Here is a 25,989-nt window from a genome sequence, read left to right on the forward strand (position 1 = left end):
CAGGCACACGTAGACACGCAGGCACACGTAGACACGCAGGCACACGTAGACACGCAGGCACACGTAGACACGCAGGCACACGTAGACACGCAGGGACACGCAGGCACACGTAGACACGCAGGCACACGTAGACACGCAGGGACACGCAGGCACACGTAGACACGCAGGCACACGTAGACACGCAGGCACACGTAGACACGCAGGCACACGTAGACACGCAGGCACACGTAGACACGCAGGCACACGTAGACACGTACACACACGTATACGTAGACACACACGCATGTGTACACACACACACACACACGTGTACACACACACACACACACGTGTACACACACACACACGTGTACACACACAAACACACACTCGTGTACATACACGTGTACACACACACACACACACACGTGTACACACACACACACATGTACACACACACACACACACACACGTGTACACACACACACACGTGTACACACACACACACACACACACGTGTACACACACACACACGTGTACACACACACACGTGTACACACACACACGTGTACACACACACACACACACACGTGTACACACACACACTCACACGTGTACACACACACACACACGTGTACACACACACACACACACGTGTACACACACACACACACGTGTACACACACACACACGTGTACACACACACACACGTGTACACACACACACACACGTGTACACACACACACGTGTACAAACACAAGTGTACACACACACATGTACACACACGTGTACACACAAACGTGTACACACACACACACACGTGTACACACACACACACGTGTACACACACACACACGTGTACACACACACACACACATGTACACACACACACACACACGTGTACACACACACACACACACACACGTGTACACACACACACACACACACACACGTGTACACACACACACGTGTACACACACACACACACGTGTACACACACACGTGTACACACACACACGTGTACACACACACACACGTGTACACACACACGTGTACACACACACACACACACACACACGTGTACACACACACACACACACACACACGTGTACACACACACACACACACACGTGTACACACACACATGTACACACACACATGTACACACACACACACACACACGTGTAAACACACACACACACGTGTACACACACACACACGTGTACACACACACACATGTGTTCACACACACACACACACACACACACACACACACACACACACACACACACACACACACACACACACACACACACACACACGTGTACACACACACGTGTACACACACACACTCACACGTGTACACACACACACACACGTGTACACACACACACACACACACGTGTACACACACACACACACGTGTACACACACACACACGTGTACACACACACACACGTGTACACACACACACACACGTGTACACACACACACGTGTACAAACACAAGTGTACACACACACATGTACACACACACGTGTACACACAAACGTGTACACACACACACACACGTGTACACACACACACACGTGTACACACACACACACGTGTACACACACACACACACACACATGTACACACACACACACACACGTGTACACACACACACACACACACACGTGTACACACACACACACACACACACACGTGTACACACACACACGTGTACACACACACACACACGTGTACACACACACGTGTACACACACACGTGTACACACACACACACGTGTACACACACACGTGTACACACACACACACACACACACACACGTGTACACACACACACACACACACACACACGTGTACACACACACACACACACACACGTGTACACACACACATGTACACACACACATGTACACACACACACACACACACACGTGTAAACACACACACACACGTGTACACACACACACACGTGTACACACACACACATGTGTTCACACACACACACACACACACACACACACACACACACACACACACACACACACACACACACACACACACACACACGTGTACACACACACACACACGTGTACACACACACACGTGTACACACACACACGTGTACACACACACACACGTGTACACACACACACACACACGTGTACACACACACACACACACGTGTACACACACACGTGTACACACACACACACGTGTACACACACACACACGTGTACACACACACGTGTACACACACACACACACACACACACGTGTACACACACACACACACACACACACGTGTACACACACACACACACACACACACACACGTGTACACACACACACGTGTACACACACACACGTGTACACACACACACACACGTGTACACACACACACACACACACGTGTACACACACACACGTGTACACACACACACACACATGTGTACACACGTGTACACACACACACACACGTGTACACACACACACACACACACGTGTACACCCACACACACACACGTGTACACACACACACACACGTGTACACACACACACACGTGTGTACACACACACACGTGTACACACACACACACGTGTACACACACACACACACACACACACGTGTACACACACACACGTGTACACACACACACACGTGTACACACACACACGTGTACACACACACACACACGTGTACACACACACACACACGTGTATACACACACACACGTGTATACACACACACACGTGTATACACACACACACGTGTATACACACACGTGTATACACACACACACACACACACACGTGTATACACACACACACACGTGTATACACACACACACACGTGTATACACACACACGTGTACACACACGTGTATACACACACACGTGTACACACACACACACACACGTGTATACACACACACACACACACACGTGTATACACACACACACACGTGTATACACACACACACGTGTACACACACACACACACACACGTGTATACACACACACACACACGTGTATACACACACACACGTGTATACACACACACACGTGTATACACACACGTGTATACACACACACACATGTATACACACACACGTACACATACACAATGTATACAAACAAACATGTATACACACACACACAAACATGTATACACACATATATACACACACGTGTGTATATATACACACACACACGTATACACACACATACACTATCCCCAGCACCACCACATCAGCACACCGGTATCCCATGCCCCCCCCCCCCCCCCCCAGCACACTGGCATTCTCGGCTCCCCACCATTCCCAGCCCCCATCAACACCATCAGCACCCACACATTGGCACCTTCGCACCTCCCCATCGGCACACCCACATCCGCACCCCCACATCAGCAACAAACCCTCCCAAATCAGCACACCGATACAATCACCATCAGTACAGCCACAGCAGCAGTACCACCGCACACTGCCATGGGCCGCGTGGACCACTCCCCACCCAAATGCCACCCCCACACCACAAACATCCCAGGCAACGCCGGGGCTCTCAGCTAGTATATATATATTATGAGTGAATATATATTAAATGACATTATAACTCAAAAAATATAAAAATGGACTGTTATTAATTATTAACCAATTTTATATAGTCAGTATTTATATAGGAAGTATTATCTTACATGGAAATTTATACTGCACCGACACACTTTATTCGAGCAAATACCCGGTATGTACCTGGCAGATACCTGGAATGCGCCGCTCCTCACCTCTGACAAGCCCCGTTGCATTTGCCTTCCCAGCCTGGGTTCATGCCTGGCTGATGGGCGGCTGATCTGTTAAATGATAATGATTAGGATTTAATAGGCTGCAATGCTTCGCGTGTCTACCAGATGGCATAAATTCATGAATTGTAATGCAGTATATATATATATATACTGTGCAGTATTGCAGCCAGAGGGAATAAAATGCTTCAATCCCTGCCTGGAAAATAACTCAATGCACTCGGGCAGAAAACAGTCACAAACCTCAATACACCCGGGTATACCCGAATTCGTGGGACTAGCCGAGCTCGAATAAAGTGTGTCGCCAGTAGATAAATTACATCATGTTGATGAGTATGATATTTAAGAGGATTAATCGCATTATACGATATATAAAGTTTGTTAGACATGCATATTAGAAATGATTACAGAGAATTTGTTGAAGGAGCACCTTAGTAACCCGTAAGGCATATTTAATGATTTTATTTATATAATATGTATTTTAAATCATTATATACTGATTTTATTTAATACAAATATTAGCATAGAAAGGCACCTACGTCTATGTCTGTATTTAAACCAAGTGGAACCAATGTTTATTTATGTATTGTCTCCATACCTCATTTATTGTATTTTTTGTTTAATTTTATTGTTTAAGTTTTATTAGTTTATTAATTATTTATTTTTCATCATTTATTGTTGTCTATTCATTTTATGTTCCATCCATGGTTTGAGGATGTATATAATGTATTTAGTTATGTGTTATTAGATTAGGTATTATCCCCTTTCTCCCCGTTTAGCATCTTCATATTGTCTGAGCCTTTTTTGTTAATTATTTTTCTTTTATTCGTTTTTATGTTTGTGTCTTTTTTCCTTTTGTTTTTGTTAATATTATGTCAAGGTATCATCTTATAGTACTATGTAGTATTGTTTGAGGTTGAGAACTGATTGAAATGGCTGGGTAGCCTATAATGTTATTGGGAGAATGAGCGAATCCTATTGGGGGATTAGTCTCAACTTCCTCTACTTTAACTGGACGTCTACACTGTCAATTATACCTCCTGACGAAGCGTCGTATGATGCAAAAAGCGTTGAGGTGACGTCACACGCAGCAGAGAGTAAGCGTTACAGCGTTTCTCCGGGCAGCTGTTGATGTTCCTTCTTGTGGGTTGTCCTAAGCGCTAGATGCAGGTGTTTTTTTCTGGGCTGGAAGATCTGTTTATAACGGACATTTGGGCTCTTTTTGATCTTGCCATTGTGTTGATGTATGCCTAACTATACCACCTACCTCGAGTCTACCCACAGATGGTTGGATTTATTGTGATCCTATTTTATTATGTAAGTGTATTATTTTTATCTTATGCTTATTATAAATATTAATGATTTTTTAAGTTTATACTAATAGTGTGTTTCTTTCTTCTTATGCACCCTGCTATATGGTTCTATTGCTTCCGTTGTTTGCCCCGCTGATCACGGGAGAGTGAGGAGCTGCAGAGAGAATTATTTTTCACACTTTTGGGACATTTCAAGATTTTTGGGACCGCGCGCACTAACTTTATTTTCTTTTGCAAGGTCAATAGGTGTATAGTATCAGCCATGGATCTAACTATATACTTCATTAAAGAGGTGTGTTTTAAGATGGGCTTTAAAGGTGGATAGAGAAGGTGCTAGTCGGATATTGAGGGGAAGGGCATTCCAGAGGTGTGGGGCAGCCAGTGAGGAAGGTTTAAGGCGGGAGAGGGCTTTAGATACAAACGGGGGTAGAGAGAAGACATTCTTGAGAAGAATGCAATAGTCGGGATGGTGCATAGCGAGAAATTTAGGCTGAGATGTAAGGAGGGGCAGAAGAGTGTAAAGCTTTAAAAGTGAGGAGGAGAATTTTGTAAGTAATATAGGATTTGATAGGAAGCCAGAAGTTGAATTTCAGCTGGGGAGACGCTGAGAAAGATTTAGGAGTGCATAAAGTGATACTTTTGTCTATATATTATCTGGTCTCCCTGTGTTGTGTAATATCTGAACGTGTGAAAACAATAAGGTGTCAGGGGATTATGAGGAATAAGTATCAAGGCAAAGTGTTGGTATTCTTTGACACAAAAACTGCACCATACTGTATGTGTCAAGTAAAAAAATCCCATTGAAATAACAGGATTTTTTTCCCTTGCTACACCTGTTACCCTTTTTGTCCCCAGCATGACTCCATTTTTGTCTTGATAGATAACCCTCTGTGTATCTTTGTCTTTTAAATTTACAGCTTTATCTAGTGAGGGGAATGGGTGAGAACCTGAGTCCATAAAACTTACAGGTAAAGACCCTGCCAGATTAAACCCAGAGCAAAAAATAATCCCCAACAGATTCACAAGGCAGGAAAGCTGGGTAACGTGATAGGTCACATCGTGGCTTCAGTCCAGTTACACTTTTATTGCCTGTCATCAAAGCTTTATGTTCTATTTTTTGCAGTTTTATCAAGATGCTGTGTGCTCAATCCGGCTCATAAACCTCACCTGCCAGGTGCTCTTCCACACACAGGGGGAAACACACAGAGAATCTGTGTATTCGTGCAATCGCTTAACCACACGCAGTCTACACTCTCCGCAATATATTTTCAGCCTGCCTCTTAAGAGTTTAGATACAGATTCATGTAACAACAAAGAGTAGATGAAAAGAAAAGTATAGCTCTTTGCTGGTCGTGGTACCAGCTGGATGTGCACCCGTGGCTGCTTACCGCAGTACCATGCGTGGCCCTGCCTCAGAAACACAACAAACATACACCAAAGAGTAGAGCATCTCTTTGATTCCCAAATGGAGCTTAGGGAGAAAGGGTATTTACTAAGCTTCGATGCTGTTCTCATAGTCCATGGCAGTAAATGTGGGATCGCTGTGTGAAACCCATATCGGATCTGCGTGAACCGCAGTGTAAGAGTCCCAATCAGAAGACACATGTCCCCATGTTGCTGCTCACCTGTGTGATTTATTACAGAGATAAGAAAATAAAGTTGTCCTCAAGCGCGTGGTCTTATTGCTCTTTTCTTCCTTATATACAGTATATAGAAAAACAACAACAAAAGAACACCACAAACAAGTGGTATAATAGGCGTCGACAATCAATACTCTTATCTATAGAGAAGTAGAGAACTTAACACTTGCCTGTGTGTTTGTTCCCGTGGTATATACTCCTCTATGTCCTTTCTGCTGTTACCTTAAAAAGTGGAGAGAGGCATAGCATAATACTGTTTATTGGAAAAAAATTTAAAAGATGAGATAAAATGCACTTACAAACGACCAACCACATGAATTGTGGTGGTTTTTGTTGCTGCAAGTGTCCTTTAAAAGTCGCTCTTTCTGGAGGTGCTTTGCAATCACCCGTTTTCAACACCTGACAGTTATTTTGGATCCACGGGAATGAGGGGCTTTCCCAGACTCGTGCACAGTCTGTTGTGCCTCTCCTCGTCCGTTTCTGCGCACCGCGCATGCGCCGACCTCTCTGCTGTTTGTCAGTGCTGATTGGCTGATCCGCAATCTCCAAAGGTATGGTGGCTCCAAGAGATCAAAAAGGGGTGTCCACATCAAACACGTTTTGCCTGGTTTGGCTTCCCGTGGATCCAAAATAACTGTCAACAGAGTTGATCTGGAAAAGGACCAGAAAGGGATTCCCCCTATCTATAGCACTCAATGTTTAACTATGATAGATGGACCAACAATGGTCTAACAGACAAGTGCTGTATATAGGTCAATGGATTTTGCCTTTAGAGACCGGATAAGCCAGGAGCAAAATAATAAAATTTTATTTAAATTGGTTTAGGTTAAAAAAATACACATCACATTCATACGTTAAAAAACCCCATTCTGTAGTGGCTAAATGTATAGTATATTCAAGGTAAGTATCTATAGGTTGTTGTCTGATAAGGCATCTATTTATTACCATTCAATTATTTTGCAGGCAAGCAAGTTTGTATTAGTACTGTATAACTCTATTTGACAAAATACAGTACCGACACACTTTATCCGAGTGTGGTCGGTACCGCAAGCTGGGAAATCTCCCGGCTTGCTAGTGGCCGCCCCTCGGCGTGCCGCGCGTCATAGACGCGCGGTCACGCGTCATCGGGAGCGTGCGCCCCCTGCACGCGCGTCCAGGGGCTCCCCGAGGGAGCCCTGGTGTCCCGCGATCGCGGGACAGCGGCAGGGGGTTCCGGGGGACCCGGCGGACCCGGCAGCGGTAGGGAGAGCGCCCCGATCGGAGGGCGCTCTTCCGCTGCTTCGGCGCGCGCCCGTCACTCTCGGGCGCGCGCCAGGCTACTGCTGCGGCAGAGAACAGGCAAATGCTCGAATAAACTCTGCCGCAGCAGTATTACAGTCAATCCAGGTAAATGTCAAAGTTCCTACAGACTTAATCACAAATATATGTAAACGTAAATGTTGAAAACTTCGAAAGAATAAAGCGCGCTCTGTAGTCACCCAGTCTTGGTAGGCCCGGATTTTACGAAGGAGTTTTTTCTGCAAACGGAAGACTACCGAGCAGTACTGTCCCAGTTTGTAGGAGAAGAGGAACACCTGGTTCTCTATTTAAGTCGCAAATTGTGTCCCCGCGAACAAAGATATGCCACAGTAGAAAAAGAGTGTTTTGCCGTAGAGTGGGCAACAGACACATTGAAGTATTACCTTATAGGCAGGTTTTTTACGCTCATTACAGATCACGCACCCCTACAGTGGATGCATAGAAATAAAGAAAAGAACTCGAGAGTTACCCGTTGGTTTCTGTCGTTGCAACCTTTCAACTTCACAGTCCAACATCGGCCAGGCATACTGCACGGTAATGCCGATGCACTCTCTAGGGTGAACAGTCTCGGTGCACGGGCCGCTCCACTCGGTAACGTTACGCTGGGAAGGGGGATATGTGACAGGGTCATTGACTCTGTGTATGTTAGTAGGAGATGGCAGTATGCATGCTTTCCAGTAGACGACGGGTTAACCCAGCTTATTAAGCTGTCCACAGGTGATTCAAATTAAACTAGTTCACCTGCTTTAAAACAGGAAGAGGAAATGCCTCTGGGGCAGCAGTCTCTCTCAGGCACAGAGAGAAGACAGAGGAGTGTTGAGAGACATTTTGTATCCACCGGTTGGGGACATTAACCCCTGGGGGTCTAAATGAATGTCTGGAGACCAGCACTCTGGTATGAGCCTGTAGGTTCAGTTCTGTATTTGTGCCCTCTGGTCTACTCCCTACATACTCTGTATTTCCCCACCCCCTCTTTTTGCGGTCTCTGTTCCCTCTTGTTACATTTCCTTATCCACAACTGATTATCTTCTCTTCCTCTTTCCCCCCCCTCCCCCAACTCTTTCTCCTCCCCCCCCTTTTTCCCCCATTCACCCATTCATTATCCTGTCTAGATTATACCTTCCACACCTTGTTTCTGTGTGCTCACGCACGATGTTTGTATGTATTATTTGCAGATGCATTATTACCATTCGTGCATGTTAATGTGCAACTCTATGTGTCTGTGCACACAGAAACTGTTTAAATTTTTGGGTTGATATCGTTAGGTTTTAATATATTATTTAATGTGTATTTAGGCGATTTGTTGATATAATATATATTTTTGAGGTATTTCATGTATTATTTTTAGCCTTTATATGTTATAGGATTATTGAGCTTAATACATTTTTATATTATATATTTTTATAGTGGTATATATTTTTAATTATGCTAAATGTTGTTATTATTTTTATTGAGGTTAATGTTATGTCACTACTATATACTAGGGTGCCCTGTTAATCCATTTTCTATATAGAATTTAAGTTATACATATTCTAATTACATATATGCTCTTTATAGGGGTGTAGCTAATACAAATTGATGCACCAATTGGATTGTAGACACTCCAGTATATATATATATATCTAGTCATCTTTGTTCATGAACATTCCCTTTGATAAAGTTACATTGTTGTGACGAAACGCGTCAGGGATGTACATCACGACACTACGTCATTACGTTGCATGCACGCTTTACGGCCGGAGCGTGTAGGAGCTGTATTGAGGCCAACTCTAATGCCACACTGTGTGGAGGATTTCAATTGATCGTGCAAAGGACGGACGCTGTCGGGTGCATTGCCTAAAGATTCCTTTTGGACTGCTAACACGTCACGGGACGGTTCCTGTATCGGTGGTGATCTTTTTGTCACAAATTGCTTGTTTATCACTTATACTTTGTAAGTGTTTTTAATCCTTCCACCATTCCCTTCCCTATATTAAATGTACAGGATCACACTATGGGGCGTGCGCTCTCTGTCTTCTTTTTGTATCTCTAGATTCTGCTTTGGAAGTGGTTCTTCCATTTGAGAGCTGCTGTGGACCCCTGGATTCTGTACAATTTCCTGCATTACCTATCAGGACTCATTTTGGGGTTTGGACATTTACACTTGGACTGTATATATATTTTTTATTAAATTTTTTTTATTATTATTATTTTTATGTTTATATATTAGAGTGTATATTTTTCACTGGTCTATGAGTGGCGCTACTTTATTCACTTTTTTCTTGCTATATATATATATATATATATATATATATATATATATATATATATATATATATATATATCAACCAGTATAGACAAATTGTGACATTATCTGAAGAGATTATAGAAAGAAAGAAAAAAAAATGTGAAAAAAATGTTTTGATAATAAAAAATGGGGTATTAAAATGGCCGAATTTTTAAAGTATAAATGTATACTGTAGCTACTTTATATAGTGATATTTTCATTTACTGTATGCTAAAGGATTAAGAGGTTTTGTCACTTTTTACCCACCATAACTTATTTATAACTATATACTGTACATATCCAAAAAAGAGTTTTATCATGTATAAACATTGATGTACCTACTGTATTACATATGTACAATGGTGTTGTTACCAAATACATTTTAATATTTAAGATTTCATTTCTCTCTAATGGTTCGAGCACATTGTCTGAATATTTAGTACGTTGCAAAATAACACATTTAATATTTTGTATCAAGAATCAGGTTGTTGATTTTTTGTAATCATTTCAAAATAAGAAAAAATGAAGGGCTGTCCTGATCCGAATGAGACTTATGGCAGATATATGTTAGGGCGGCAGACAGGTATCCTCAACACGTCATCAGCATCGGTCAAAGCGTTTGGCCTGTGGAGAGAGAACACAAGAACACAAACACATAACCAAAGAGGTCACAAAGTCTGGTTGAAGCCTTCACTTTGCTCGCTCATCCAATTACATTGCAAAGCAATCCGCTATGGCCCTTTAAAAATCTGGTAGCACTAACAGTCTTATTGTACTTTGCACTGCAAAGACATCACTTCAACGATGAGTGTCTGTGTTCGTCATTCATCAGTGGCCTTTTGCAATTCTTAGCCAAAAAAAAGTAAATGATGCGATCAGAGGTCAGACAAACAATTCATTGTTATACGTGAATTGATTTCTATGGAGCCAAAGACAATGAAAATATTTTATTTTTATTTAGTAAGATGTAATTTTTTTGTGGTGTTTTAAACAGTTTATTTCAGTGGGGGGTGCTTGCTTTTTAATAGTGGCTTCTTTTTGGTAGTTAGATTTTGTGGTATTGTGTTTACTTTTATTATCAGAGAAGCACAGGACGTTAAGGGGAACTCCTAGGAATGATTTCCCATTTAAGGGTTATTGAATGTAAGGCATCCATTTGTACAGATTAGTTTAATAATGTACTTTATGACTTGCTACATGGGACTGCACTTTTAAGTCACATACGTTTTCACTGCCTAAATTAAGGTAGACCTTATGGGCTATTTTGGTAAATATGAAAATACACCATTTGAATATATTTTTGGACATATTTCCCTGGTATAATTTGCTCCACCAGATGAATTTATAGATTTAGTTTAATGGACAGTTCTATACCGTCATTAGATGAACACCAAATTCAGGGTTAATTATCTCCTTGGCTACCGTGCAGCTACAGTATTTAAGTTATCTTTACCCTCAGTCATATCATCACACACCACCATACCATTACCAACATCATTATCTTATTTCCAAAACAAGCAACTATGGCATAATCAGGACCTGATGAAAAGTCCCTATGGGACCTGAAAACGTTGTTCCTCCTCTGTTCTTAGCTGTCATATTAAATAGAGAATTGCATTATGAACTTGTGAGTAGAGATGTACTTTGTACCTCTGTCCTAGAGGAGACCGGCATTTTGAAGAACCTGTTTTCCTTTAAAAGCAGGCAACTTTCACTTCCTGGTTGCCGGATCAAAGTTGTTTTGCACCTTGCATCTATCCTTGTTGTCTGGGCATATCCATCGGGATTGTTTGCTGCCTGATTGTCTGCCTGGCTGACTATGCTTGTGACCACTGACCCTGACCACAGCCTGCCTGACTACCCTGTTGCTATTCGCTGGGCCTGACCCTTGGTCTGTTTAAACCTTTATCCTATCTGCCACCTGCCCTCACCTTCACTTCTGCATTTGTACTTTGTACTGCATTTGCCTGTCGATCCTGCCTCACACCGGCCCTTCAGAGCTCGAAATTTGTGCGGATTAGTTAAAATCCCCAGTTATGTGGCTCAATTGAGTGGGTTTAAAATAACCCCACAGTGGGATTAACCTAAATCCATTCCACAGATTCTGTTTATTTCTAATCTGTCGTTGTAATGTACGAAAAAAGTACAATGAAGTAATCCGCTGTAGGAAATTAAAAAAAAAAACGTCAGTGGATAAATTCATTGTTAAACATTACAACCGGAGTAACATCATTTGTGTAATAAAACATATAACATTGGCTACAGTAAGCACATTTTTATTCTGTCAGCAATCAAATAAATGCTATGCACATTCCCACATTGAGTAAGAAACACGACTATTAATTAGAGTACGTAAGTTAGACAAGGAAAGAGTGTCAATCATGCTGTTTGCTGCCTAGTTTCACTGCTACACCTTTAAAACCGTTATCCTACCCCACCTACCCAACCTCTAATGCCCTAGTACTAGGAGAGATCGTGGGAGTTAGCAACTGCTCTGAGCTGTATGGGTTTTTTAAATTCCAAAGTATGCATACATACTGTACATTTCCATGTCTATTGAACATGTGCAGACACACTTATCACCTTCCTACTGTCTCTGTACATTCTTCCAACCTATCAATTAAATTGTAAGCTCTTTGGGGCAGGAGCTCCTGTTCCTAAATGTTACTTTTATGTCTGAAGCACTTCTTCCCATTATGTGTTATTTGTATTATTTGTTATTTGTATCATGGCACGTGTATCACTGTTGTGAAGCACTATGTACATTAATGGCGCTATATAATTAAAGACATACATACATACTGTATATGTTGCTGATACAGATGTTGATTTTCTTTTTTTATATACAACATGGACGTTATGGAATTGGTGGGTGGCTGGAGGCTGCCAGATGACAATTGTCAATTCTGACAGAGTTGTTAGGGAGTGGTGTAGCACTGCCTGCCTGGCACAGCACAGGGGCTGGCTTGTTTGGGACACCAATACTACTAGATGTTCAACATTCAAATAGGACTATTATATGATGTCAACATTTTTGTTTTGGCAATAAGATAATGTGGATGATGGTATGGTGGCTTGTGAATCATGACAGAGGGTAAGATCATGTAAGTAACTGCATGTTACCCAAGGATATAATTAACTCTGCATTGTGTGGTGCCAGCAGCTTGCCAGCCATGGTAATAAAGGCTTAGTGTGCCTACCCCATGATTTGTTATCCCCCACAAAAGGAAACCACACTGTTTTTCTGGAAGTAAAATAACGTAACAGCTTTATTTATTTAACAATCTTAAAAATGAAATTGTCAGCCAATCCACAAGTCCCAGTATGCAGACGACCCCACGTGTTGCAACTAGTATGATGGGAGACACACTCTTGTCTTCACTGACACACTGGGGAAATGGCAACGCTCTGTCCTTTCTGGCCGCCAGGACCCTGCCACATAAGTTTGCGCCCAGCTACCTAAGACTTGGTCAGTGGTACAGCCTGTCCGCATAAGTCAGTGCCTACAGTCATGCTCAATATTCCCTGGGGACTCACACTACGAGGCCCGACCGCATCAGTTGGCACCATTGTTCCTGGCGTTTCTGGCACCCTTAAGCTGACTGGCCTGAAAGTTAATACACAGTAATTCCACCTGAATTAGTGTTTATTAAACCAGGTAGTACTTAGATGTTCTAACCCGTGTCGGCCATCCTCTGCGACTACCCAAAAGTCTCATAGCAGGTTAGCATTTCAAGAGATGTTACTTCTTTATATACACTTAGAATAACCCATTAATAATACTAATAATTATTATAATTATAATAATAATCTTTTTAATGATTTTTTTGATAATTAAAAAAAAAAGTAATTTTTCGGAGGTACACCTCTATTTATACTCTGCCTCGGCTCCTCATCCGTGGATCACAGATTATGGTTATTGGTTTGAATTATTAATCCATCACGTGGATTGTCCGTGATTGAAACATACGTTTTGGAAAAGGAGGATTGTGCTTTATGGTAAAAGGAACAAGCCATTCCGAGGTAGATCTAAATCCGCAAAAAAAAATTGCCCCCTGTGACAGTAGGGGATAACCAGGGTCTCAAATAAATGTTAAGCCCGTTTTGGTTACCCCGGAACCGTGTATAAGGGTCCAAGAGTGTTAGCTCTTGAGCTCAGTAACAATGTACCAATGTGATTTTGCTGCACTTCTTGTATAAGTATAATTCCCTGTACTGTATTCTTTGTGAAGCGCTGAGTACACTTTTGGCGCTATATAAATAAAGACATACAATACAATACATACAATACCATTCTGTTAAATTAGCTGTAATAGAAGTATTTTTTGTGTTTTTCCCTTTCCGTGCATGCCAGCGAGCAGGGATTGCTAGAGTATGTGTTTCAAGGTTTTTTGTGTGGAGGAACCATTAACAGAATGTGCCTATTAGGTTGAGGTCTGGAGTTGTCAGTTCCCCCATAAATGTATCCGGGAATCATGCCTGATTCTCAGATACATGTAGGCACATTGTCCCGGCAATATCTCCCCTTGAAAACGCAAGCACAGCTCGCCACTAGGGTACCCTGCTTCAGCATAGCCCAGAAAGTTGAATGAGGCACAGGAATAAATAGGTATCCCTGTAGCTGAGGTAACCCCTAAGTTATGGGGGGTTCCCCAGCTAGTGACAAGATGACCAGGACCAGTGTAGGGTTTGTGGGTGCCCCAATGATATATAAGGTTGATAGGGGACTCTGAGAGTCCAGATTGAGTCCAAGGGAAAGTGTGTGGGGAATAAGGCAGATAGAAATAAACCTACAACATTTCTGCTCTTCTGTTCCCTGTACCCAGAGACTCAGAAGTATATTAAACCAAACCTTTATGTATTAGAATTATACACTGGCGACACACTTTATTCGAGCTCGGCTAGTCCCACGAATTCGGGTATACCCGGGTGTATTGAGGTTTGTGACTGTTTTCTGCCCGAGTGCATTGAGGTATTTTCCAGGCAGGGATTGAAGCATTTTATTCCCGCTGGCTGCAATACTGCACAGTATATATATATATACTGCATTACAATTCATGAATTTATGCCATCTGGTAGACACGCGAAGCATTGCAGCCTATTAAATCCTAATCATTATCATTTAACAGATCAGCCGCCCGTCAGCCAGGCATGAACCCAGGCTGGGAAGGCAAACGCAACGGGGCTTGTCAGAGGTGAGGAGCGGCGCATTCCAGGTATCTGCCAGGTACATACCGGGTATTTGCTCGAATAAAGTGTGTCGGTGCAGTACTTCAATAATTTAATGTAATGTGCTTGTTACATTTAGAACCGATGTTCAAACAAGCTGCCCGAGCGAACCCATAGGCGCCAGTATGTTTGCTGGACATCGGAGTTCATAGCAGTCAGAGGATCCCCATAATAGCATTTGGTCAACGGGGAAAGGCGGCGTACCAGGTCCGGAAATCAATGGCAATCCTCCGGGATGCCACTTACTCTGCCAGACAGGGTTGAGCCTGTCCCAGCGGGTGGCATTGAGATAGCCAGGGAGAAATGTGGCAAGCTAGCGCATGTCCGTTGGCTATTTCAGATATCCCGCTGACCCGGGAAGGCTCCGATTGGTTGCTTGGGAATTTTCCCATGCTGCTGATTTTGTGAATGAAACTCAGAATACTATAAGAATCTGTGAGCCAATAAGATTGGGAGTCTCCGGCAGTAAGAGAGCGGGCGGGCTTTTCAAAGTTGCTCTGTTCTAAATAGCGGAGCAACCGGCTTTGATTTTGAGACTGAGAAGCCTGCCCATCAGAGTCTAAGTCCCGACTTTTGTGCCCAAGTTCTCAGAAACTATCAGAGCGGACACGGCTGGGGTTTTTATGCCGATTTGAGTTCTAGGAGATTTGGGCTGACTACCGGTCAGGAGGGACCAAGTTCTCAGATGAGAACGTAGCGGTGGCATATGGAATTTTATGTCGATTTGGTTTCCAGGAGATTCTGGGCAACTGTAAGTCCCAGTTAGGGTAAAACTCTTCTATAGAGTTCCCTGCACCTAGGAAAGTCTAGATTTCGACCCCAGTTCCAAAGTGTGTTTTTTTGTCTGTATTTTGTGTATCATTGTGTGTAAGCGAATTTAGGCCGAATAAATTACAATTTATTTAATTCCCTTGTTTTGCTCAATGAATGATCCCAGTAAAAAGGTGTCACTAACCTGGTCTCTCATAACACCCATCTCTAACCAATAATCAATAACTGACAGAACAGCAAAGAAGATAAAGATGTACCACAGTACAGAAAAGAGAGGGGCTGCTACGCAATATGCTGTGAAGATGTTGGAAAAAAGTACATTTTCATTCAAATGAATGGGACAAAAATATACTCCATCAATGGGCATTGGCAGCTTCATATCAGTTTGTCAGACGGACAGATAGACAAGTGATAGATAGGTAGATCAACATCAGGGGGGAGAGGTCCTGAGGATAGTTTAAGCTCTTGCTGCTGGACGGATGTTGTCAAAATTGCCTCGCCAATCATTCTAGCCCCGAAATGGTTAAGGAATTATACTCAAAGGGACAAACAAATATCAGATAGCACGTAACCATTTTCACCCAGTAGAATTTGAGCCAAAGAAGAGTTGTGACCTTCTCCCTCGTGAGGATCGAGGAAGCAGTGACTAAGTAAAACACACCACTCCCGCACAGGTGCTTACAAAACCACAAACAACTCGATGATATACCTCGGAGACGCAATACCCGAGTTACACAGGAAGACCTTCCCAGAACTCAGCTGAGCCTGGGAGATCCTGTGTCAGAAGGTCCCCAAAGAGATGACAATGTTTGAACATCTCACACCGACAATAAGTTTGTCTCTTCTCTTGGGCTTGGTTACAGGTTCACTTCTTTTAACAGGTAAGGACTTTACAAAGGGGGTAAGATATAACTAACAAGGACAGGAAACTGATGCTACTGTAAATGGAGGCTCACTTTGAGTCATTTATAATTAAGTACATTTGCACTGCACATACTATAATTATACATTTACATTTTTCATGTTTCTATTATTACAAAATAACTTTGGGTGGGCTTCTCTATTGTTTATTTTACTATATTGAATGCATTACATCTAACCATATTGTTTGATTGTCAACCATTATTCTTCTTTGATTGGAAGTCCTCACATCTTTTTCAATATTGTCTGCAGTCACTTTGTAATCTAAGGGTTACAGAAATTACAAGTCAGGATCATTAAACTACTATGTATTAAAAAGGAAAAATAAGAATCATTTTTGAGTATCGAAAATTAGTTACTTTCAAATAATTTCCTTGTAAACCAGAATCAGCCGAGTTATTCAGATCCCGAAACACTGATTTAGTTTAAAGTATGTTAGAAACCTTTAGAAAGAGAAATGATGGAACACGGGGATTGTGTTGGCTGATTCTTTGTTCTCTTGCTCTTGCTCAGCTTGTCATGGCTTGCAGTGTTACAGCTGTGAGGGAACCTGGGAAAGTCGTTGCTCTAATCAGACTTTAATAGACTGTTCTCCTGCTATGAACATCTGTACAGAAGCTATAACCATCATGAGAACAGGTACGTACCCCCATCCCACACACAGACCAAGAGAAAACTCAGACTAACGTTTGGCAGTATTACCACATCTTCGCTGGAGAAAAGGGTCACTGGATAATGAAGCCAAGTGTTGCAGTCCCCTCTAGCATCACTGGCCTGTAAGGTGTCATCCAGTGCCAGCGAGGTGTTTATGGCAGCAGACTGCTAAGTAGACATGGGCAAATTTTGGGTGTGGATTAGGATCCATAACGGATCGGTCAGTTCCTTTGGTCTGCGTATTTCAGCAGATCAATCTCAAAAAGGGCCATTAGCGTGTTGCCGATTTTGTTATTATTATTATTACCAATACACTCCACGAATTCCACAACCCATGGATGGATTTGCAGAGTCCAAGTCTTTGGAATCCACCAATGGATTGTTGCATCCACAAATTGGATTCTACAAATCCGTCCACGCGTTGTATCCAATGGCAGTTTTTTATTTTATCCGCGCGGATTTAAACCGCCCAAATCTTTTTGCGGATTTTACACAGCAAAACGGATTTTAGGGGGAAAATGCGAGAAAATTCAGGAAACGGATTTGGGTGGATTCGCCCATCTCTGCTGCTAAGCAAACATGGCCCCAAATATTTTACTAGCAAACAGCTAGGAATTTTGTAAATGATAAATTCAATTAGTTTGCATAAAATGTGTAATTGGTTAAATCTTAAAGAGAGTCACTCCTACAGTATATGCCTTTAAACACTGAAACTTACTATGCTATATTGAACAGGATTTGCTGAAAGTGATGTATTGTTGAGTTAGCCTTCCCAACACCTTTGTAGAATATCAGATCTAAAAATATTGAATCAACGTGATATAATATAAACAAAAATGGTGTATATATATATATATATTATTGCAGTATAAACACTCAGTAAAACTCTCAGCGAGGTTAAATATTATATTGCAATTTATTTTTTAATTTATCTTATGTCAGGCAAGACATACAGTAGTTAATCAAATGCAGCCTTACTTGCAGTTAATCCTCCATGGAAGTAATTTGGTTTGACTGTTTTATTTTTTCTTAGTGTTTCAATAAAAATTCTCATGATTATTCGCGAAACGTTTGTAGAGTTTAAACACCCGTAACCAATATATTTTAGTGTCACATTGTGTTCAATTACACTATGGTATAATGACAAGACCTAAAGTAAAATGTTATGTACATATTTGTAGACTAAGGAAGGGAAATCACTCTGAAGACTGCGATGAAAACAGACAGACAGACACTGTATAGGTAGAGAGATAGAGATACAGATAGACAGGCAGATAATGTATAGGTAGAGAGATAGAGATACAGATAGACAGGCAGATAATGTATAGGTAGAGAGATAGAGATACAGATAGACAGGCAGATAATGTATAGGTAAAGAGATAGAGATACTGATAGACAGGCAGATAATGTATAGGTAGAGAGATAGAGATACAGATAGACAGGCAGATAATGTATAGGTAGAGAGATAGAGATACAGATAGACAGGCAGATACTGTATAGGTAGAGAGATAGAGATACTGATAGACAGGCAGAAACTGTATAGGTAGAGAGATAGAGATACAGATAGATGGACAGATACAGTATAGTTAGAAAGACAGATACAGTATAGGTAGAGAGAGAGAGATACAGGTGCGCCGACGAGTATTCTAAAACTTGCCTTAAACTTGCCTTGGAAAATCTGGGGCCATCACCAACAAGGTACATGCTGGGTACATGCTGGGTACATGCTGGGTACATGCTGGGTACATGCTGGGTACATGCTGGGTACATGCTGCAAACATTTCAGTGACATTTCTGCAGAGACAAATGGCCCATCGGATTAACACAGCAGGGGTCCATGGCAGTCCCATTCAGTTTGAATGGGACTGCCAGGGACCCCCTGCTGTTAATCCGATGGGCCATTAGTCTGTCTGCAGAAATGTCACTGAAATATTGCAACATGTACCCAGCATGTACCCAGCATGTACCCAGCATGTACCCAGCATGTACCCAGCATGTACCCAGCATGTACCCAGCATGTACCCAGCATGTACCCAGCATGTACCCAGCATGCTGGTTGTTGGTGGTTGGTACCAGGTTTGTTTTAGAATACTCGTCGGCACTACAGTACAGATAGACAGACAGATTCTGTATAAGAAGAGAGATAGAGATAGAGATAGACAGACATATTCTGTATAGGAAGAGAGATAGAGATACAGATACTGCACCGACACACTTTATTCGAGCAAATACCCAGTATGTACCTGGCAGATACCTGGAATGCGCCGCTCCTCACCTCTGACAAGCCCCGTTGCATTTGCCTTCCCAGCCTGGGTTCATGCCTGGCTGACGGGCGGCTGATCTGTTAAATGATAATGATTAGGATTTAATAGGCTGCAATGCTTCGCGTGTCTACCAGATGGCATAAATTCATGAATTGTAATGCAGTATATATATATATATACTGTGCAGTATTGCAGCCAGCGGGAATAAAATGCTTCAATCCCTCTCTGGAAAATAACCCAATGCACTCGGGCAGAAAACAGTCACAAACCTCAATACACCCGGGTATACCCGAATTCGTGGGACTAGCCGAGCTCGAATAAAGTGTGTCGCCAGTGTAGACGGATACTGTATAGGTAGAGAGATAGAGATACAGATAGACACAAGAACAACTGTAAGTGTACATCGTACACTTTGTTGTTTCATTACCATGTCCCTACATGTCAAATATACCTTGACTTCTTTACTTCCCCAGGCAACCAGTCAGCTGCAGTGATAAAGAAGGGCTGTGGACAAGGACGAGCTACATACATCTTTGCCAAGAGTTCGTCTGAAGGCCTGATAGCTCAATCATACATGTACGGATGTAGCACCTCCGAGTGCAACGTACAGACCTCCAGCACTGACATTTTTCCCGCTAACCCCCCAGGTAAGTACAATTTATATAAAGACACATACTGGACTAAAAAAAGTGATTGGAAACAAGTTGAAGCAGCAGGGGTAACATTTCAAGAAGGGGTAGGGCTTTGTGTTCTGTGGAGGTCAGCTATTTAGCAGGAATTTGGGTAGTAGGTCAGAGAGGTGTTAAGTTGCTGTAGCAGGGCTGTAATATCAGGGGAAGTGTGAGGGCTGCGTGTCAGTGGTTCAGTAGTGCAATGGTAGAGGAACTCTGGAGCAGTGGCAGAGTTGTATGTCTTTGTCTGTGGAGGTGGGTAGCAGTGGAATTGAGATGCATTGTGTGTACGTAAGTGGCTAGGTGATACTGGAAGTGATGTGATGTGTGACATGTGTGTGCTGTAGTTTGCAGTGTCATTTGGTGCAGTGGCAAAGCTTTTTATTTGTGTGTGGAGTGACAGCAGCAGTGTAATTGAGGTGCACAGGCATAGCTGTGTGTTGTGAGGGGTGTTAGTAGAATCAAGGAGCAGTGTAGGGTGTACGCTATGTTACGGAACTTGGGAACAAAGGTGTGTACAGACTAAGTGGGGGATGTGGTAGTCGAATGGATGTGCAGTGACAGCCTTGTGTGCAATGTGTTTGAGGTAAATTACCTTTTGAGAGAGACGTGAAAGAGATGAATTCCCTGTTTGCAGACTATCAAATAATGCACTCACAATGAGTACACTATTGTCAGGGGAAACCAGGTTATTTACACCTTTTTACCAGGATCATTCATTGAGCAAAACAAGGTAATGAAATAAATTGTAGTTTATTCGACATAAATTCGCTTACACAGAATGATACACAAAATACAGACAAAAAGACAAACTTACTTTGGGACTGGGTCGAAAACAAGACATTCCTAGGTGCAGGGAACGCGATTGTAGAGTTTCTCCCTAACCGGGACTTAGCCCAGAATCTTCTGGAACCCAAATCGGCATAAAATTCGATACGCCACCGCTACGTTCTGCTCTGAGAACTTGGTCCCTCCTGACCGCGAGTTAGTCCAAATCTCCTGTATCTCAAAATCGGCTGAGTAGCAAATCAACGTGTGGGAACGTTCCTTAGCAGCCAATCAGAGCCAAGCTCACTAGAAAAGTCAGGTCAGCGGGAAATCCAAAATAGCCAAGAGACATGCACAAGCCTGCCACCTCTCTCCCTGGCTATTTCAATGCCATACGCTGGGCAGTATCCACCAGGTCCGACAGAACAAGTGGCATCCCGGAGGACTGCCATTGATCTCCGGACCTGGTACTCCGCCTTTCCCCGCTGACCAAATTCCCTTCACACCTCTGGGTATCCTCTGGCTGCTTTGAACTCCGATGTCTGGCAGACTTTCCGGCGTCTATGGGTTAGCTCGGGCAGCCTGTTTGAACATCGGTTCCGACTGTAACAAGCACATTACTGTACATTATATTAAAGTATATTTTAATACACTTCTGAGTCTGGGTACAGGGGACAGAAAAGGAAACATATTGTATTCTTATTTCTATCTGCCTTATTCCCCACACACTTTCCCTTGGGATCAGTTTGGACTCTGTGTCCCCCCTCAACCTTATATACAGTTGGGGCACCCACAAACCTTATACTGGTTGTGGGTCTCCTTGGCACTAGCTGGGGTAACCCCCTTAACCTAGGGATTCCCTCAGCTACAGCAATACATGTTTTATCCCTGTGCCTCATTTTCCTATATGGGCTGTGCTGGAGCAGTGTACCCTAGTGGTTAGTTGCACTTGTATTTTCAAAGGGAGGTATTGCCGGGACAACGTGCCTACATGTATCCAAGAATCAGGCATGATTCCTGGGTACATTTATAGGGGAACCGACAACTCTGGATCCCAACCTCCTAGGCACATTCTGTCAACGGTTCCTCCGCAAACCCCCACTTGAAACTCATACCCTAGCAATCCCTGCTTGATTGCATACCCGGAAAGGGAAATACACAAAAAAATGCTTTTAATACATACAGTATAACACCGGGATACTATGTCACTGGGTTCAAGAGCTGACTCTCTGGGACCCTTATACATGGTTCAGGGGTAACGAAAATGAGCTTGACCTTTATTAGAGAGCCTGGTTATCCCCTCCCGTCACAGCTATATCTAAGACAAGTTACCCCTTACCAAAGTATCAAGGTTAACCAACCAGGAAGAGTACAAACAATTGGCTTCTCTTCCCAGTCAGGAAGTGTCCAGCTTCATTAAAGAGTTGTAAACTGAGGAGCAAACATAACGTCAGAAAAATGTTCCCTTGTAAACTGAAAGTAAACAGAACACTGGTACAGAAGTTAAATACGCATCATAAAAGGGGACGTCTTCTGTTCCCCCTAATCTGTAGTGCAGACTTTAATTGCTATGACTGAGTACTGAAATAGCAATGGGCTCTGCAGAATAAGTACCCTTTCTGCTAAGAGAGTCATTGGTAGACAAGCAAATGGAAGATGTGCGTACTTGTGAATACATCAGGTAAAGGAGCCTGACATGCTGTAATATGCTGTAATGTGTAATCCCCTTTAGGTTTAAATAACTCTGAAACCAGTGGAGTGGAATGCTACTCTTGTATCAGCACAGAGGAAATACGCTGTTCCCCTCCGTACGCAGAAAAGATGAAGTGTCCCAAAGACTTTGGTACCTGCTATGAAGGCAGCGGTTCTATTATGATTGGTAAGTATCTGTGCCTAATTCACTATTTACCCGATCAGCAAGTCCAGTTTGTGATTAATAATGAAAGAGGGCCAATTAAAGTCCCATTTCCATCTTGTATAAAGAGTGCGTTATAGAAAGGGAAGGGATCGTCTTCCACATAAAGGAAGGCTGTTGCTTTTAGAATAAAGGCTTTAAGTCTAGCTGTATTATATGAATAACTGATCAGTTTATTGTTAAAGATTTAAATATTTCAAGCAAAATGTAAGTCTTTGATAGAGACGGGCGAATCCACCCGAATCCGTTTCTCGGATTTTCTCACGTTTTCAACCCAAATCCGTTTTGCGGTGTAAAATCAAACGGATTTGGTTGATTTTAATCCGCGCAGATTCATCAAAAATCACCATTGGTTACAACCGGGGGACGGATTTGTAGAATCCCATCTGCGGATTCAGCAAACCATTGGCGGATTCTTACGAATCCCGCAACTGATTGCTCAATCCGAGGATTGGATTCTACAAATCCGTCGTCAGGCTGTGGAATTCGTGGAGTATTGTTAACAATAATAAAAAAAATCAGCAAAACGCAAATCACTCTTTTTGAGATTTATACGGTGAAATATACGGACCAAAGGAACAAGGCCGATCCGCAACGGATCTAAATTCATTCCAGAAATGTGCCCAACGCTAGTCCTTGACTGAGATGGGCAACATTATTGCACAAAATCAAATCCGCCGTGAGTTTGCAAATACCCTTCATCAGTGGGTTTCCGTGGACCTGTCTCAAAAGGGAGAGAGTGAGAGAGTGGGAGAGTGGGAGAGTGGGAGAGTGGGAGAGTGGGAGAGTGGGAGAGTGGGAGAGTGGGAGAGTGGGAGAGTGGGAGAGTGGGAGAGTGGGAGATTGGGAGAGTGGGAGAGTGGGAGAGTGGGAGAGTGGGGGAGTGGGGGAGTGGGGAAGTGGGGGAGTGGGGGAGTGGGGGATAGAGGGGGATAGAGTGGGAGAACTGGGTACTGGTAGCAGGCAAAAAAATGTACAGGAAATTGGAGGGTAAATTAATGCATTCAAATTGTTCGTCATGCAAGTTTAAACAGGGAGTGTGTACATGCACTCATGCACTTAACAATTTCAAATTTATATTTTACAATTAACAATTGTAAAAAAAAGCTATTATTCCCTTTTAGTGGATAAGGCAGGAATCTTAGGAATGCACAAAATATTCTGTAACCCAGAGGCGACATTTTTCAAAGTAAAATAAAGTGGCCAAGGAGTTAACAGATATGAGCCCCTCCTTTTTTTCCAGAGGGGTTAACCCTTCATTTAATACAGGTGTGCTAGATCTGCAACCAATACAACTCCATTGCTTCCAGGTTTATGTGATGTTGCCTAATCTGGTAGTAACAGTAACTATTACTTACGACTTCTTTTCTATTCCTGTGTAGGTAATTTCACCCAAAGTGTGTTCATCAAAAAATGCGCTATCACATGTTCATCAGTATCCCTTGTGAACCTGTTGGTTAGCATCTCATTGAACAGCTCTTGCTGTTCAGAAAGAAATTGCAGTGAAAACTTGGATGATCTTAGCACTGCCACCACCTTAGGACCAGTCACATATAATAGTACTTCACCGCCAAACAATATTACCAGCTCAACCATTATTTCCAACCCAACCATTATTTCCGACTCAACCATTATTTCCAACTCAACCATTATTTCCAACTCAACCATTATTTCCAACCCAACCATTATTTCCAACTCAACCATTATTTCCAATTCAACTAAGAATACCATAACTTCAAGCAACACAACTTCAAAACCTACCATTTTCCCTGCAAATACTAATGTAAAACAAACAACTAATGGTGTCATATACGTTGCCAGGTCTAGCCATGCATTGTGCTTTTTTGCCTTTATTGTTGCTTTCATGCTATAGACATCCTCACTTTACAGAATGCATTAATGGCTCTGCCAGGGGCATTCCTTTCTTTACTTTACTAATGAATAACGGGCTCACTTAGAGGTGTCGGAAACACATACAATTACATACTCTTTCTACCCAAAGTATTCTGTGTTTTTTTTTTTTTCAGATTCTCATAAAGGCCCACATGTGCATTTAATCATACAGGCAACATTTTGGTTATCTAAAAGCAAAAAATAAAAATGAAAAATATGTAATATTCTACATGATAGAAATATGGGAATTATTAAGGATCGGCAAAATCAATATGTGCTTACCTTTTGCTTTAACAGGGGAAACTATGAAGTTTTGCATGAGTATAAAAATGAAATAATGTGAAGATTGTATATCAATTAATTGAATAAAACAACGTTTACTTTCCTCTACCACCATACATATAGAGATCAGTAAGTTTCGTTGTTACCATTTGGTAGGATGTGGTGGGATAGGATATTCAACACCAACATGGCCATTGAATCCTACAGAAGCTGTTGGAATTTTTCCACCAGCCAATCACAAGCCGGAGGCTCGTTTGGCTTTACCCAATCAAAGGAGGGCGTGTGCTTGGGCTCAAAATGACGGGCGAGCGGGAAATATG

At 42.3% G+C, this 25,989-nt stretch overlaps 1 protein-coding gene across 1 annotated transcript; it reads left to right on the forward strand.

Moving 5' to 3' along the window:
* The first annotated feature begins 16,897 nt into the window (after window positions 1-16,897).
* Window positions 16,898-25,772, forward strand: LYPD5 (LY6/PLAUR domain containing 5). Its single transcript, XM_075606398.1, has 5 exons — window positions 16,898-17,182; window positions 17,736-17,861; window positions 20,614-20,787; window positions 23,312-23,458; window positions 24,877-25,772. Exons 1-5 carry the CDS (start codon window positions 17,101-17,103, stop codon window positions 25,365-25,367), a joined length of 1,020 nt encoding a protein of 339 aa, XP_075462513.1. The 5' UTR covers window positions 16,898-17,100; the 3' UTR covers window positions 25,368-25,772.
* Window positions 25,773-25,989: the final 217 nt, after the last annotated feature.

This window comes from Ascaphus truei, chromosome 6 (assembly GCF_040206685.1).
Source record: "Ascaphus truei isolate aAscTru1 chromosome 6, aAscTru1.hap1, whole genome shotgun sequence".
Lineage (NCBI taxonomy): Eukaryota > Metazoa > Chordata > Amphibia > Anura > Ascaphidae > Ascaphus > Ascaphus truei.